The sequence below is a fragment of the Salmo trutta genome, chromosome 14 (assembly GCF_901001165.1).
Source record: "Salmo trutta chromosome 14, fSalTru1.1, whole genome shotgun sequence".
Lineage (NCBI taxonomy): Eukaryota > Metazoa > Chordata > Actinopteri > Salmoniformes > Salmonidae > Salmo > Salmo trutta.
The window spans coordinates 37,848,740-37,867,114 of NC_042970.1; the positions used below are offsets into that span (position 1 = coordinate 37,848,740).

An 18,375-nucleotide genomic window follows, 5' to 3' on the forward strand; every position below is an offset into this window, starting at 1 on the left:
CGCAGTGCCCTTGTTTGGGTGTAGGGCCTGATCAGAGCCTGAAGGTATGGAGGTGCCGTTCCCCTCACAGCTCCGTAGGCAAGCACCATGGTCTTGTAGCGGATGCGAGCTTCAACTGGAAGCCAGTGGAGAGAGCGGAGGAGCGGGGTGACGTGAGAGAACTTGGGAAGGTTGAACACCAGACGGGCTGCGGCGTTCTGGATGAGTTGTAGGGGTTTAATGGCACAGGCAGGGAGCCCAGCCAACAGCGTGTTGCAGTAATCCAGACGGGAGATGACAAGTGCCTGGATTAGGACCTGCGTCGCTTCCTGTGTGAGGCAGGGTCGTACTCTGCGAATGTTGTAGAGCATGAACCTACAGGATCGGGTCACCGCCTTGATGTTAGTGGAGAACGACAGGGTGTTGTCCAGGATCACGCCAAGGTTCTTAGCACTCTGGGAGGAGGACACAAGGGAGTTGTCAACCGTGATGGCGAGATCATGGAACGGGCAGTCCTTCCCCGGGAGGAAGAGCAGTTCCGTCTTGCCGAGGTTCAGCTTGAGGTGGTGATCCGTCATCCACACTGATATGTCTGCCAGACATGCAGAGATGCGATTCGCCGCCTGGTTATCAGAAGGGGGAAAGGAGAAGATTAATTGTGTGTCGTCTGCATAGCAATGATAGGAGAGACCATGTGAGGATATGACAGAGCCAAGTGACTTGGTGTATAGCGAGAATAGGAGAGGGCCTAAAACAGAGCCCTGGGGGACACCAGTGGTGAGAGCGCGTGGTGCGGAGACAGATTCTCGCCACGCCACCTGGTAGGAGCGACCTGTCAGGTAGGACGCAATCCAAGCGTGGGCCGTGCCGGAGATGCCCAACTCAGAGAGGGTGGAGAAGTCAAAGTCAAGGGAGGAATTTAGAGATTTGAATCATGTCTTTCATTGCACTGAAGTGTCCCCTGGCCTGCCTGCCCTGGGACTGGAAAGAGAGCAGAGTGCAGACACTTTCAGCAAGACTATAGTAGTAAAACTGGGCCTCTTGTATAAGTTACGTTTGTTCTCGGATATTCTTAGCAACATTACCGTCTTCATACACTGTCAAAAATGTCTTTGGATCAACCAAAAACAATGATTTCTAGTGGTTTCAAATACTACATTTGTTGAAACCAAACATAGGATTCAATGCCAACTGTTTTATTTGATTATTACCAAACCTGTATTTCCAGTTGGTGCAACCTATTTCTTTCAACACTCAACCTAATATCTCTTTGGTTAAATCTTATGAATAACAAATACAAACAAGTATTTCCTGTAAATACAAACAATTTTATCTTGCTCTAAGTTGAGTTTTCACTTTGGAACATTATATCCACATAACTTCAATTGGGTTACAAGCAAGTAGATCAATTACAGTATATACACAAAAGTATGTGGACACCCCTTCAAATTGGTGGATTCAGCTATTTCAGCCACACCCGTTGCTGACAGGTGTATAAAATCGAGCACACTGCCATGAAATCTCCATATTTTTCTATTTAAAAAAGGTATTATTATTTAACCTTTATTTAACAAGGCAAGTCAGTATAGAAGAAATTCTTATTTACAATGACGGTGGGTTAACTGCCTTGTTCTGGGGCAGAACGACTGATTTTTACCTTGTCAGCTTGAGGATTCAATCTAGCAACCTTTCAGTTACTGGCCCAATGCTCTAACCACTAGGCTACCTGCCACCCCGCTCCATAGACAAACATTGGGAGTAGAATTGCCTTACTGAAGAGCTCAGTGACTTTCAACGTGACACCGTCACAGGATGCCACCTTTCCAACAAGTCAGTTCGGCAATTTTCTGCCCTGCTAGAGCTGCCCCGGTCAACTGTAAGTGCTGTTATTGTGAAGTGGAAACATCTAGGAGCAACAACGGCTCAGCCGCGAAGTGATAGGCCACACAAGCTCACAGAACAGCTGAGTGCTGAAGCACACAGCGCGTAAAAATCGTCTGTCCTTGGTTGCAGCTTTCACTACCGTGTTCCAAACTGCCTCTGGAAGCAACGTCAGCACAATAACTGTTAGTTGGGAGCTTCATGAAATGGGTTTCCATGGCCAAGCAGCCGCACACAAGCCTAAGATCACTGTGTGCAATGTCACGCTTCGGCTGGAGTGGTGTAAAGCTCACGGGGCATTGGACTCTGGAGCAGTGGAAATGCGTTCTCTGGAGTGATGAATCGACGCTTCACGAATCTGAGTTTTGCAGATGCCAGGAGAATGCTACCTGCCAGAATGCATAGTGCCAACTGTAAAGTTTGGTGGAGGAGGAATAATGGTCTGGGGCTGTTTTTCATGGTTTGGACTAGGCCCCTTAGTTCCAGTGAAGGGAAATCTTAACGCTACAGCATACAATGACATTCTAGACGATTCTGTGCTTCCAAATTTGTGGCAACAGTTTTTAATTTGTAATTTTGATTTCACCTTTATTTAACCAGGTAGGCTAGTTGAGAACAAGTTCTCATTTGCAACTACGACCTGGCCAAGATAAAGCAAAGCAGTTCAACACATACAACAACACAGAGTTACACATGGAATAAACAAACATACAATCAATAATACAGTACAAAAATCTATAAACAGCATGTGCAAATGAGGTAGGATAAGAGAGGTAAGGCAATAAATAGGCCATTGTGGCGAAGTAATTACAATATAGCAATTAAACTCTGGAATGGTAGGGTATGCAGAAGATGAATGTGCAAGTAGAGATACTGGGGTGCAAAGGAGCAAGATAAATAAATAAATACAGTATGGAGATGAGGTAGATTGGATGGGCTATTTACAGATGAGCTATGTACAGGTGCAGTGATCTGTGAGCTGCTCTGACAGCTGGTGCTTAAAGCTAGTGAGGGAGGTAAGAGCCTCCAGCTTCAGAGATTTTTGCAGTTCGTTCCAGTCATTGGCAGCAGAGAACTGGAAGGAGAGGCGGCCAAAGGAAGAATTGGCTTTGGGGGTGATCAGTGAGATATACCTGCTGGAGTGCGTGCTACGGGTGGGTGCTGCTATGGTGATCAGTGAGCTGAGATAAGGCGGGGCTTTACCTAGCAGAGACTTGTAGATGACCTGGAGCCAGTGGGTTTGGCGACGAGTATGAAGCGAGTATGAAGCGAGGCTTTGGTGACAACTGTAGCTCAGTTGGTAGAGCATGGTGTTTGCAACACCAGGGTTGTGGGTTCGATTCACACAGGGGGCCAGCCAAGAAAAAAAAAAAATGTATGAAATGTATGCATTCACTACTGTAAGTCGCTCTGGATAAGAGCGTCTGCTAAATGACTAAAATGTAAATGTAAAATGGATGGCACTGTGATAGACTGCATCCAATTTGTTGAGTAGAGTGTTGGAGGCTATTTTGTAAATTACATCGCCGAAGTTGAGGATCGGTAGGATGGTCAGTTTTACGACGGTATGTTTGGCAGCATGAGTGAAGGATGCTTTGTTGCGAAATAGGAAGCCGATTCTAGATTTAATTTTGGATTGGAGATGTTTAATGTGAGTCTGAAAGGAGAGTTTACAGTCTAACCAGACAACTAGGTATTTGTAGTTGTCCACATATTCTAAGTCAGAACCGTCCAGAGTAGTGATGCTGGACGGGTGGGCAGGTGCGGGCAGCGAACGGTTGAAGAGCATGCATTTAGTTTTACTTGCATTTAAGAGCAGTTGGAGGCCACGGAAGGAGAGTTGTATGGCATTGAAGCTCGTCTGGAGGTTAGTTAACACAGTGTCCAAAGAAGGGCCAGAGGTATACAGAATGGTGTCGTCTGCGTAGAGGTGGATCAGAGAATCACCAGCAGCAAGAGCGACCACAGACCCATCACGGATGCAGGCAATGAGGCAGTGATCGCTGAGATCTTGGTTGAAACAGCAGAGGTGTATTTGGAGGGCAAGTTAGTTAGGATGATATCTATGAGGGTGCCCGTGTTTACGGATTTGGGGTTGTACCTGGTAGGTTCATTGATAATTTTGTGAGATTGAGGGCATCAAGCTTAGATTGTAGGATGGCCAGGGTGTTAAGCATGTCCCAGTTTATGTCACCTAGTAGCAGGAGCTCAGAAGACAGATGGGGGGCAATCAATTCACATGTGGTGCCCAGGGCACAGCTGGAGGCATAGGGTGGTCTATAGCAAGCGTTTCTGGAAAGGTGAATTTTTAGAAGTAGAAGCTCGAATTGTTTTGGTACAGACCTGGATAGTAAGACAGAACTCTGCAGGCTATCTCTGCAGTAGATTGCAACGCCGCCCCCTTTGGCAGTTCTATCTTGGCGGAAAATGTTATAGTTAGGGATGGAAATTTCAGGGTTTTTGGTGGTTTTCCTAAGCCAGGATTCAGACCTGGCTAAGACATCCGGGTTGGCAGAATGTGCTAAAGCAGTGAATAAAGCAAACTTAGGGAGTAGGCTTCTAATGTTAACATGCATGAAACCAAGGCTTTTACGGTTACAGAAGTCAACAAATGAGAGCACCTGGGGAGTAGGAGTGGAGCTAGGCACTGCAGGTCCTGGATTAACCTCTACATCACCAGAGGAACAGAGGAGAAGTAGGATAAGGGTACGGCTAAAGGCTATAAGAACTGGCCGTCTAGCTCGTTCGGAACAGAGAGTTAAAGGAGCAGGTTTCTGGGCACGATAGCATAGATTCAAGGCATAATGTACAGACAAAGGTATGGTAGGAAGAGAGTACATTGGAGGTAAACCTAGGCATTGAGTAATGATGAGAGAGATATAGTCTCTAGAGACGTTTAAACCAGGTGATGTCATCACATATGTGGGAGGTGGAACAACATGGTTGGTTAAGGCATATTGAGCAGGGCTAGAGGCTCTACAGTGAAATAAGACAGTAATCACTAACCAGGACAGTAATGGACAAGGCATATTGATATTAGGGAGAGGCATGCACAGCCAAGTGAATTGTATGGGTCCAGTGAGTGGTTGGGTTGGCTGGGGACACGGCGATTCAGACAGTTAGCAGGCCGGGGCTAATAAGCTAGCAGTTAGCAGGCCGGGGCTAGCAAGTTAGCAGAAGTGCCTTAGAGGGACGTCGCGATGGGGGAAAGTCTGTTTTTGCCTCCTCGTTCGGTGACGTCGATAGACCAGTCGTGGAATTAGTAGGGTTCCAAGTAGCAGAGGGGTCCAAGTCCAATTGGCAAAATGGGTATAGTGGTCCAAGAAACTGGCCGATGGATCAGCTAACAGTCCAATATGCTCTAGATAGCTAGCAGGCCGCGGTTAGCAGAATGGGCCTTCAGGGGACGTCGCGCCTGAGGGGCAGATTATGTCGGTATTCCAGTCGTGAAGGATCGGCGGGGTTCCGTGCCCCGTACCAGCAGTAGAAGGGGTCCGGATATTGTAGCAGAGGAGTGAGCTTCAGGAGTAGCCCAGGAGCCCTCACCGGGAGATGGGCATAGCATGGGCTAGCTCCAAGCTAATTGGTGCTTGCTCCGGGACGGAAACGTTAGCCAGGAGTAGTCAACCCAGGTTGCTGTTAGCTAGCTGCGATGGTCCAGATGAAAAGGTTCAGAGTTTGCGGTAGGAATCCGGGGATATGGAGAGAAAAATAGGTCCGTTATGCTCTGGTTTGAAACGCGTTGTACGAACTGGCGAGAGCATTCCGAGCTGAAGGTTAGCTGATGACCGCTAGCAGTGGTTAGCTGACTGATAGCTGGTAGCTAGTTAGCTAGCTAGCTTCAGTTGAGGAATTCCAGTTCCAATGTAAGTAGAAATACTTTAGGAAAAAAAACAGATCCACACCACATGAGGTTTAGGAAAAATATTCAAAAGAATGCGAATAAAAATATATAAAAAGATATGTACATGGGACAAGACAAGACAAAGACGTCTGACTGCTTCGCCATCTTGGAACTGTATTGGGGAAGTTGGGGAAGGCCCTTTCCTGTTTCAGCATGACAATGCCCCCATGCACAAAGCGAGGTACAGAAATGTTTTATTGAGATCGGTGTGGAAGAACTTGACTGGCCTGCACAGAGCCCTGACCTCAACCCCATCAAACACCTTTGGGTGAATTGGAACGCTGACTGCGAGCCAGGCCTAATCGCACAACATCAGTGCCCAACCTCACTAATGCTCTTTTGGCTGAATGGAAGCAAGTTCCATTATCTAGTGGAAAGCCTACCCAGAAGAGTGGAAGCTGTTATAGTAGCAAAGGGGGGACCAACACAATATTAATGCCCATGACTTTGGAATGAGATGTTCGACAAGAAGGTGTCCACATACTTTTGGTTATGTAGTGTACCTGAAATCTAAATATTAATTTGAATTAAAATCTTATATTTCCTTAAGTACAACATTTAAAAAAAATCTTGCTCCAAGTTGATTTTTCACTTTGGAACTAACTATCCAAATTACTTCAACTGGGTTACAAGCAATTACATAAATTCCATGTAAATCTACATATTAATCTGAATGAAATGTAATATTTCTTGTAAATACAACCCATTTTTTATCTTGCGCCAAGTTCCTTTTTGACTTTGGAATTACCTATCTGAATAACTTCAACTGGGTTACAAGCAATTAAATCAGAATCATAACAAAGCATGGCTTCCTCCACGTCAATGTGTGCGCATCATTTTCATGATGTTGTCAGCCAACCCGTCTATGCAGTGCGCATGTGCTTAAGGTGTTGGAAGCAATTTAGATACTTTCCTTCAATTCAAAAAATCACATTGATCTGTCAAATTCGTTGTTTGATTTCAGACAAATTGAATAGAATAAGTTGAACGAACCAACACGTAATTTTCAAATCATTCCAATCAGTAAAAGCACTTCAGATGAACAACAGCATCATCCCACTTTTTACTGTGTACTAAGATAGAATACTTAGCAATATGACCCACATGAGAAAGATCTGGGAACACTTCTGCTTTTCCCCCACTAATGATTAGGGTTAGAATTGGGGGAGGGGAAGCAGGTCCTAGATCTGTACCTACCCCTCCCAAGTGGTACTCTGCTGCCAGAATGAAACTTCCAGTAAATATATGTTTCTGTGGAAACTTCCCCTAGAGTAGGGTTTCCCTTAATTGATCAATCAAGTACAAAGGAGGAGCAAAAACCCGCAGGTGCTCGGCCCTCCAGGAATTGAGCTGGGTATTCAGTTCCTGAATTCCGCGAATTTACCTTTAGAGAAGATGCCAACACCTTTAACTGTCATCAGACTTTTTTTTAGGGCTATAGGGATAGACCTGTCTGATCTTGTTGGCATAATACCTTGACGTAGCCACGTGCAGATTTTTCCCACTTGTTGCGCTTCAAGCAGGGCTCAGCTTTTCTTGGCACACACACCCTCCACACACCAACACACCCACGCATACTACCGTTTCTCAAGCTGCACCTACTCTGCACCCTTTTCCCTGAAGTATGCACTTGTGCACTCCCCATTGGTGTGAACTGTTACACCAATCCTATGCTTTTAAATCTTTGCAGGGGAGTGCACAAGTGCATGTTGGGGAAAAGGGTTGAGATTTGGGACACAGGCTTTGTAGAATGTTAGGCTATAGGCTATGGTAATTATATAGGCCAAATCATTCATAAAAAGGCTTTAAATATTACAATATGTAACGTCATTCATGTCTTGTGTCATTAATTAGGTTTACCCTTTACATTACAGTGCCATTATTACTGTGTAATTATTCATGTAAGTACAGTTTAAGAAGTATTGTAATCACTCATTGTTCTTACATTGTACTTAGAAGATAGGCCTACTGCTAGACCTTATAGCCATTGGGTTAGGCCTAACTGAGCAATTGTGTTTATAAACTCCTTATATGTATGTTCCTGTTTGCAAATTATTTGTTAGACTAGACATATATAGGCTACATCGTGTACAATTTGAATAGCCTATAGTTTAAATAGACTTAAACAAAACGACCCAGCATTTAGGCTTTACAAGGACTTCCTTGAGATGACAAACCTATAATTATTATTATTTCTGGCACTCATTTGTCAGTTATCAATTTTAAATTCCTTTTTAGCAATACAATGTCATCATCAGACGTTTATTTTTAGCCTATACCAGGCGGTAATAGCACCACGTATGTAAAAAGGTCTAAATTTAGATCAGACAACTCCGCAGGCGCTTGCGTCAATGGAATCCCGAGCGTGCGTCAGAGTGATGAGGACGTCTGTGTGAGAACGATGCCATTGGCTCCTGACCCGGAAAAGTCACCGCCCCGTTTACCTTTTATGGGAAAAGACACGCCCAGAGCCGGGACTACCTGACGTAACGGCAAAATACAAGTGACTGTATATATTGCGCTGTACCTCAAGTCTGAAAATTTCATTCCCTTTCAGAATTGTAAACAGAGGTTGTAACACACTTGATGTTTATCCATCACTCGGAATACATGAGACGTTGGCTAAGGAATTGAGGATTTATACAGCAGGTTAGTAAAAGTTATTTGTTATATTTTGCGTGCATGCTTAGTGTGCTTCACTGTTTTTTATGGATCCGATTGGCAGTGATGCCTTTTTATTATTTGAAAACTTTACCCCACTAAAACGCTTGCTTAATGTAATGGTTTGTTGCATTTGAGCCTACTTGCGATTGCTGTATTTTTTGTTTTCTTGATAATTAAAATTTTCTATTTTTCTAATGGCATACAGCCAATTCAATGTATAGATGCTACGTTCCCATTCGAGTAGGCTACAGCTTCTGAAACTGTCAATCAAATAATAAGTAAATAACATGTCAGACCAAAAGCTAGATGTCTTCGATATCGTTGTAGACTTGACTGCATTCTACATTAAGTGCTGTCACACTTGCGACTTGCGTATGTGACTTGCGGCTGGTCAGTGTTGTGACCAGCCGCACACTCCCTGTTATAGGGCTATTTTATAGGTCCTTTTATATGGGGCCAATAGGGGTGTATTGATGGCCTTGAAATAGCCCAAGTATTGTTCGCTGTGTAGCCTTTATGATTACATCATTTCGAGGCTTGAAATATCGAAAGGAAATAGTTGAGCATGTGAGTGGTTGGATTTTTCTAGTTTTGTATGATTTGCTCTTCATGGTCAGTTATTTGAAACTTAATCCATCTGTATTATTTTATTATTTTAAATAAATAGGCTTATGCATCACATTGCTACCAATTTAGGCTACTATTATGAAAGGCAGACAGGTAGCGATATGGCCAGTCGTTTTACTGTGTTCAAGAGGCGGTGGCAGTATCGGATGTCTCATTGTTGTATCCCTCTTGTCCTCAGCTTATCACATGATGCACACATATCCTTTGCATGCATGTTCCACACAGAGTTCAGAAGTTAACTTGTGACCTTTTGATGTTGGCACCCTTTTCATAGGTCAACGATGTTTCTTACTTTAGTTTGTGTGCAACAGGTGTATAGTTCTCACCAAAGCACATGCTAAGAGATAAAAACAGTCACTGCTTAGGGGCAGAATAGCCTACACCCAGACATGTTGCTGACGATGATATAACAAGGAAAAAGCAGTGTCTTCCAGTTCAGGGATTGCACATAAATGAAAGTGTTTAGGATAATTGTTTATTTTACATTGTGTCTAGTCATGCAAGGATGTCTTGAGATAGTCAAAGCTTTGACTGATTGACCAAAAGCCTTCATTGTGGTTTAACTGACTTTGAATTAAGACAATAGTTAAGAGATGAATTGGATCAGATGATTATAGCAACAGTTCCGTGAGATAACACCTCAGTTCTGAGGTAGACATGAAACACACACACATGTCCAGCTGCTAAATACACCCTAGCACCCAACCGCCCCGCCCCAAAGCCCCCTGCTCTGCCGGCCCTGTCACCTTCCCCTCTTCAGCTGGCATTTAGCCCACCCTGAAACCCAATCCCCTGGACTCCTTAGTACTGTCAGTCCTTGGGGAGGAGGGTTGCCCTGTTCATAATCGTAGCATTAAAAGCCAGTAACGCAATATCCTTCAGCAAGACTATCTCCCCATCATCCAGACAACTGGTTTACCAGGCTTTCTCAGAATCACCAAAGGGGTACCAACAGGCCTAAAGCTGTGTCAGTGTGAGGAGGGGTGATGGAAGTGTTTCTGTATGGGATGATGTCAGGATGCACTGTTGGAGAGGTGTTAAAAAGGGATTCCTAAGACCGGATAAGTTTCTTCAGTGTTGTTGACTTGTTTATGGTTATTGCACCTGGTTTGACTGGGGTGATGGTGAGCTTGGAGCGTATGGCAGGTTGGCCTACATTACTGAACATTACTGGCACCATTTCAATTATTTTCCAAAGTGAATGTCTATGGAATATTTTTATTAAATACTGTTTTAAATTTTTTTTCTAGCAATGCCCTGTGTTCAAACTCAGTATGGAACTGTGCCCTACGACAACAACTACTACAGCTCTGAGTTCCTGAACCCCGAACTCAGTGCTAAGCTGACCATGGACATTGGTGCTGAGCGGGACCAGCTCACCGCCTCCTCCCTCCCCAGCATCAACACCCTGGTGGGCAGCGGCTATGTGGGCGAGTTTGACACCTACTCCTGCCAGATCACCACCTCCGCCTCCACCGCCCCCTCCAGCCACTCAGCCGGCAGCGCCTCCAGCCCTCAGGCTCAGCACTCAGCCTTTAAACTGGACGACATCCAGGTATACAGCTGCTACCCGGGCTCCTTCGCCCTCAGCTACCTCGACGAGACGCTGTCCTCCTGCGGCTCCGATTACTATGGCAGCCCCGCATCAGCCGCCCCCTCCCCACCCACCCCGGGCTTCCAGAGCCAGCCTGGCCCAGTCTGGGACTCACCCTTCAGCCCCTACTCCCCAGACCCTGGGTGCTGGGTGGCCGATAAGTCAAGCCTGGCTCAGCAACCCTCCTTCTTCACCTTCATCCCCACCACAGAGCAGCACTCCCCCCTGGGGCAGCACCAGGGCCCCCAGCAGGGTGAGGAGGACCCTTTCTTCCAGCCCTCCCAGAGGCATGCCTCCCAGCTCCATTATGCCCCCTTGTCCCTAGACCAGGGGTCCATGGACAGCCCAGGGCTCATGGAGAGGCCCATGTTGTCCCCTAAGACCGGCAGCCCCGGGGCCAACGAGGGTCGCTGTGCGGTGTGTGGGGACAACGCCTCCTGTCAGCACTACGGGGTCCGCACCTGTGAGGGCTGCAAGGGCTTCTTTAAGGTAGGACGCTTCACAGTAGTTATATTATTATTATTTCATGATTTTTATGATTCATTTACACATAATAACATCTTTAATATTCATACATTAATTTGGCTCCAGTTTCAGTTGAAGTGCTCACTAGTAAGAAACTGATTTATAAAAGAGAAAGGGGAACTTTGACAAATGCGCAGGAAAATAATCACACTGTTCTTTGTTTTTTGTTCTTGCAGCGAACTGTACAGAAGAATGCTAAATATGTGTGCCTAGCCAACAAAGACTGTCCAGTAGACAAGCGGCGAAGGAACCGCTGCCAATTCTGCCGTTTCCAGAAGTGCCTGGGGGTGGGAATGGTGAAGGAAGGTAATGCCATGTCACACTCCCTTAAAGCCTTCAGTGTCTAGTATATGTGACGTGAAAACCAAGTTTGCAATGACAATCATGTGAAACCCCAGCTAAGAATGAAAGCCATGCGAAACTGCGAAACTATTTTATTTAACCTTTATTTAACTAGGCAAGTATACTGTGCCCAATCGTATAAAAATATCAACTGAAATGGATATAGCCGTTATTCAGTGAAACGGAGGCTTGCGGTGACAGTCACATGAGAATCTCAGACAGGTACAGTCAGTGAGAGTAATTTATTTTTCTCTCACTTACAGTCGTCCGCACAGACAGCCTGAAAGGTCGCAGGGGTCGTCTGCCCTCTAAATCCAAGACAGTGCTAGAGTCAGTGTCCACCACCCCACCCGTCAACATCATCGCCTCTCTTGTCAGGGCTCACATAGACTCCAACCCCGCCATCGGAAAGCTGGACTACTCCAAGGTAAGACCTCCAGACATGTGACTCGTGGAACATCATATTATTGGTTGTCTGAATCTCTCTCAGAATTTAGCCAGTTGCTGTTGTTAAAGTTAAGCTTCTCGCTATAATATAGTTATGTAATTAAGCTTCTTTGATGGCAGTGATCTCGATCCCATTTCACACTACATGTTGTGAAGAGAAGGACATCAGAGGCAGTGAGTCATCCCTTTCTTTCCTCTATCCACTCCTTAGTACCAGGAGACAGTGGCCAGCCTATCAGAGAAAGAGGATGCCAATGACATCCAGCAGTTCTACGACCTGCTGACAGGCACCATGGATGTGATTCGGAAATGGGCCGAGACCATCCCAGAATTCACCGCCTTCTGCCCGGAAGACCAGGAGCTGCTCCTTGAATCTGCTTTCGTGGAACTCTTTATCCTCCGGCTAGCATACAGGTATAAATACCACTGTAACCATTGGCTGCATCCCAAATGGCACCTTATTCGCTATGGGCCCTGGTCAAAAGTATTGCAGTAAATAGGGAATAGTGCCATTTGGGATGCACACATTTACTCTGTAGAAAACACAAATGTGTGCCCAATGTTTCTACAATATATGTTAAGACTGTTCTGTGTCTAGGTCGAGTCCTGAGAAAGACAAGCTGATCTTCTGCAACGGCGTGGTACTTCACCGTATGCAGTGTGTGCGAGGCTTTGGCGACTGGATCGACTCCATCCTGGACTTCTCCCAGAGCCTCCACCGCATGAACCTGGACGTGTCCTCATTCGCCTGCCTTGCAGCACTCGTCATCATCACAGGTGAGACACATTCTCCCACACACACACACACACACACACACACACACACACACACACACACGTACAATTTCACTATACAGTTTTAGTGAGCCACTTATTTGCTCCACTAGGAGCTGAAAGGAATAACTCTAAGTGTACAGTGCCTTCAGAAAGTATTCACACCCCTTGACATAAAATAGAAAACATTTAGATTGTGTGTCACTGGCCTACACACACATAATTCCACTTTGACCTTATGGGTTATGTTTTTAGAAGTTTTTACAAATGAATGAAAAATTAAAGGCTGAAATGTCTTAAAACCTCTTTGGGCTAGGGGGCAGTATTTTCACGTCCGGATGAAAAGCGTGCCCAAAGTAAACTGCCTGTTACTCAGGCCCAGAAGCTAGGATATGCATATGCATGGTAGTATTGGATAGAAAACACTCCAACGTTTCTAAAACTGTTAACATAATGTCTGTGACTATAAAGGAACTGATTTGGCAGGCGAAACCCCGAGCACAATCCATCCGGGGAAAAATGTTTTTGAGGTCATTGTGTTTTCCAATGGTTTCTATGGGAAACCTGATTTATTAGGGCCCAGATTGCAGTTCCTATGGCTTCCACTAGATGTCAACAGTCTTTAGAATTTGTTCGATGTTTTTCTTTTGAAAAATGAAGAAGTAGTCCTATTCTTTCTATGTGTCACTCAGGTGGACTCTAGTCTTTTGGTGCACGTGAACAGGAGCGCACTCCTCGTTGTTTTTCTTCGGTATTGGAAACAGTTTATTCCGTCTTAAATTTTACCGATTATTTACATTTTAGGGTACCTGAGGTTGGATTAGAAACGTTGTTTGAAATGTTTGGACCAAGTTTACAGGTAACTTATTAGATACTTTGTAGTCATGTTGGGCGAGTTGGAACCGGTGTATTTCTGAATCAAACGCGCCAAATAAATGGACATTTTGGGGATATAAAGAAGGAATTTATCGAACAAAACGACCATTCATTGTGTCACTGAGACATTTGGGATTGCAAAAAGATGAAGATCTTCAAAGGTAGGGCATTTATTATATCGCTATTTCTTACTTTCGTGTCGCACCTGCCTGGTTGAAAAATGGTTTTCATGTTTTTGTATGCGGGGCGCTGTCCTCAGATAATCACATGGTGTGCTTTCGCCGTAAAGCCTTTTTGAAATCTGACACAGTGGCTGGATTAACAAGAAGTTAAGCTTTATTTTGATGTATTACACTTGTATTTTCGTGAATGTTGAATATTTATATTTCTGTAGTTTGAATTTGGCGCTCTGCAATTTCACCGGATGTTGTCAAAACTATCCTGTTAACAGGATTTGATCCGTAAGAAGTTTTAAGTCAATAAGTATTCAACCCCTTTGTTATGGCAAACCTAAATAAGTTCAGGAGTAAACATTTGCGTAACAAGTCACATAATAAGCTGCATGGATTCACTCTGTGTGTAATAATAGTGTTTAACATGATTTTTTACTACCTCATCTCTCTACTCCACACATACACTTATCTGTAAGGTCCCTCAGTCGAGCAGTGAATTTCAAACACAGATTCAACCGCAAAGGGAGGTTTTCCAATGCCTCCAAAGAAGGGCACCTATTGGGTAAAATGGGTAAATGAGTCCAAAACATTATAATACAGACATTGGTTGAGCAGGGTGAAGTTATTAATTACACTTTTGATGGTGTGTCAATACACCCAGTCACTACAAACATACAGGCATCCTTCCTAACTCAATTGCCGAAGAGGAAGGAAACTGCTCAGGGATATATTGATTTTTTTTTGTATTTTACCTCCTATTTCTCTGCAACTCCCCAACAGTCTCGGGAGGCGAAGATCGAGTCATGCGTCCTCCGAAACATGACCCACCAAAATGTTGTTCTTAAGAGCCGCCCGCTTAACCCGGAAGCCAATCGCAACAATGTGTTGGAGGACACACCGTTCAACTGACAACCGGGGTTCAGCCTGCAGGCGCCCGGCCCTCCACAAAGAGTCGCTAGAGTGCAATGAGCCAATTAAAGCCCCCCCAGCCAAACCCTCCCCTAACCTGGATGACGCTTGGCCAATTGTGTGCCGCCATATGGGATTCCCGATCATGGCCGGTTGTGATACAGCCCAGGATCGAACCCGGGTCTGTAGTGATGCCTCTAGCACTGCGATGCAGTGCCTTAGACCGCTGCGACACTTGGGAGGCCCACCACTAAGGTATTTCACCATGAGGGCAATTGTGACTTTAAAACCGTTACAGTTTAATGGCTGTGATAGGAGAAAACTGAGAATGGATCAACAACATTGTAGTAACTCCACAATACTAGCCTAACTGACAGTGAAAAGAAGGAAGCCTGTACATAAATAAAATAATATTACAAAACATGCATCCTGATTGCAACAAGGCACTAAAGTAATACTGCAAAAAAAAATGTAGCAAAGCAATTCACTTTTTGTCCTGAATACAAAGTGTTATATTTGGGGCAATTCCAAAACAACACATTGCTGAGTACCACTCTCCATATTTTCAAGCATAGGGGTGGCTGTGTCATGTTATGTGTATGCTTATAATCGTTAAGGACTCTGGAGTATTTCAGGATAAAAAATAAATGGAATAGAGCTAAGCACAGGCAAAAATCCTGGTTCAGTCTGCTTTCCACCAGACACTGGGAGATGAATTCACCTTTCAGCAGGACAATAACCTAAAACACAAGGCCAAATCCACACTGGAGTTGCTTACTAAAAAGACAGTGAATGTTCCTGAGCAGCCGAGTTATAGTTTTGTCTTAAATCTACTTGAAAGTCTATGGCAAGACTTAAAAATGGTTGTCTAGCAATGATCAGCAACCACCCTTGAAGAATTTTGAAAAGAACATGAGCAAATGTTGCGCACTCCAGGTGTGGAAGGCTCTTAGAGACTTACCCAGAAAGACTCACAGCTGTAATCGCTGCCAAAGGTGCTTCTACAAAGTATTGACTCAGGGGTGTGAATATATATGTAAATGAGATATTTCTGTATTTATTTTTCAATTAAGATGTTTTCTCTTTGTCATTATGGGGTATTGTGTGTAGATGGGTGAGAAATAAAATCGATTTAATACATTTTGAATACAGGCTGTAACACAACAAAATGTGGACTAAGTCAAGGGGTGTTAATATTTTCTGAAGGCACTGTAGTTCTAACACTGAAACAAGCATAACATATGCATGTGATATAGGCTATAGCCAAATCAAAATCAAATGAATCAGAGTTTATTGCTCACGTGCACAGGACACAGCAGTTGTAAATGGTGCAGTAAAATGCCCATTCACATTTTTCATCAAGATGTTTCTCCTTGTGGTTTCTCCTCAGATCGCCATGGCCTTAAAGAGCCCAAACGGGTGGAAGAGTTCCAGAACTGCCTCATCACCTGTCTGAGGGACCATGTGTCCAGCAGTGGCTCCGATGCGGGGAGGCCCCAGCCCAACTTCCTGTCCCGACTACTGGGGAAGCTCCCTGAGCTGCGCACCCTCTGCACCCAGGGCCTGCAGCGCATCTTCTACCTGAAGCTGGAGGACCTGGTTCCCCCACCGCCCATCGTAGACAAAATCTTCATGGATACCTTACCTTTCTGAAAGGACAGATAAAAAGATGAAGAGGAGTGATTAAGTGATGATGTGAGGGGACAAAAATACGATAAACTGAGGAGGTGAATAGGGGGCCGTAGTCCGAGTCCATTACATTTGGGACTTCTGAGTGTTGAATATGGATAGGAGGCACCCCCCCCCCTCCCTCCACTGAAGTGGTGTGGCCTTGCCCCTTTCTAGTGCACTGACTTAATGACACGTGTCTGATTCTGCCTGTATTTTTCTCACGTTTAGTTTTAAAAACAAAGACCTGTGGGTGGCAGAATTGGATGTCTATTTTCCAATCTGTGGAATTCTCATGGACATCATCCAACGAGAGAAGAAGACACGAGTGGACGTTTCAAGTTTTTGGTCTCTTTTGTAAGTGTGAGTTTGTGGAGTGGCTTTATCGCTATGCAAAATGTTTACGTTTGTTTCTTTGTAGGTTGCAAAATATTGGGAGACAGTTGGTGTGTATGTACAGCTCTGAGGGAAATAAACTGCATATGTTCACACCTGAACACCCACTTAAACCCAAGTTCTCAAAAATCCTATGGAGTCTTCACATCCCAATACATTTAATTTAGTAGCTGTTCAAAGTTGATGCATCGAGAGACAAACACTGCGGCCTCCAGTTCACAAGCCTTTCTTAACGACAACTGTTAGGTCCTACATTTCAAAAGTGAATATTTTCACTGAAACTGTTATAATAGCCATTTATAGTCCTGATACCACACCTTTACAAGGTATTGGACCAAAGGGAAGCTTTCCATCTGTCTGCCTGCGGTGATAGCTGGCTATTGTTGTGACATTTACAGCTCATCAACCCTAAAGCCTTAATGTATCTAAAAAGGTGCCATCATTTTTACTCACACCACACTGAAACATTTCATGTGGGTTTTAATGGCAGGAGAATCATATTACTGAAACAAAACCATTATTTTCCTTAACTCTAATATTATAGCCATGAGTCCTTAAAAAGAGAAACTTGCCAGCAGAATTACAATGTTTGAAAAGTGCCTTTAAAAAAAGTTTCAAATCATTAATCGTAAAATACTATCATAAATACTGATGAACTCCTGTGTATTTAGGTTTTCATTCCAACCATCTCACTGCTATAAAGTCTGTAAGTCTAAAACATTCAAACAGACTTGGTGAAGTACGATTGGCTGAAATGAAAATGTGCATACCAAGAGATTTGGAATAGCCTAAGAATAGTCCAGGGATAAAAAACATAAATACATTTATTTTTATGAATGTGAACGATTATAGCATAGTATAGTTTCACAGTATAGCTGTAACATGGATCCACTCAAACATGTGACCCTATAGCTTTCTATCCTTAACTGTGTGTATATATAAATCTCTGCTACTGCAAGTGTTGCCTTACACACGCTCCTTCAGGAGGACTGTGTGCAGTTTTATTATATGTTGTTTTTATTTTGTTCTTAAAATGAACTTCAAGTGATTTCTTAAGTCATTACATGGTGAAATGTGACAAAACCACGAGCAGCTAAGAGCACTTCAGCGTTCTAAGACAGTATACAGATTTATAAAAAATGCTTCTTTTTCTATGTTTGTTTGTGACACGTGTGTATACTTCTAACATAAATACTTTATATTTGTGAGTTTTCGTAATGTGGTACATATACATATATATATTCAGAGGAAGAAAAAGTTGAATATTACATTTAATATTAAAATACAATTTCAAAATATAACATTTGTTGCCATTTTTCTTAAATGTCATGATATTATTTCACAGACATACTTTTATGATGATGTGCGTAGTAAAAATTAACACCAGATTATGAGTTATACATGGTTTCACTGCTTAAGATAATGTTAAAACCACAGGCAGCCCGGTGGTACCTTCATTTGTGAGGACGAGCTCAGCAATAAATGGAATGGTAACGAACACATCAAACACATTTCAACCATTATTATGAGCCGTCCTCTCCTCAGCAGCCTCCTGTGGATAAAACTCTTTCCTCTAGTCTAGAGGCTGTTCTGCAGCCGAAGTTGTACACCATTGG

At 43.8% G+C, this 18,375-nt stretch overlaps 1 protein-coding gene across 1 annotated transcript; it reads left to right on the forward strand.

Moving 5' to 3' along the window:
* Positions 1–8,158: 8,158 nt before the first annotated feature.
* Positions 8,159–18,057, forward strand: LOC115208000 (nuclear receptor subfamily 4 group A member 1). Its single transcript, XM_029775682.1, has 7 exons — positions 8,159–8,413; positions 10,306–11,138; positions 11,351–11,480; positions 11,780–11,943; positions 12,175–12,377; positions 12,562–12,740; positions 16,086–18,057. The coding sequence occupies exons 2-7, from the start codon at positions 10,308–10,310 to the stop codon at positions 16,346–16,348; spliced, it is 1,770 nt and encodes a 589-aa protein (XP_029631542.1). The 5' UTR covers positions 8,159–8,413; positions 10,306–10,307; the 3' UTR covers positions 16,349–18,057.
* The last annotated feature ends 318 nt before the right edge of the window (positions 18,058–18,375 follow it).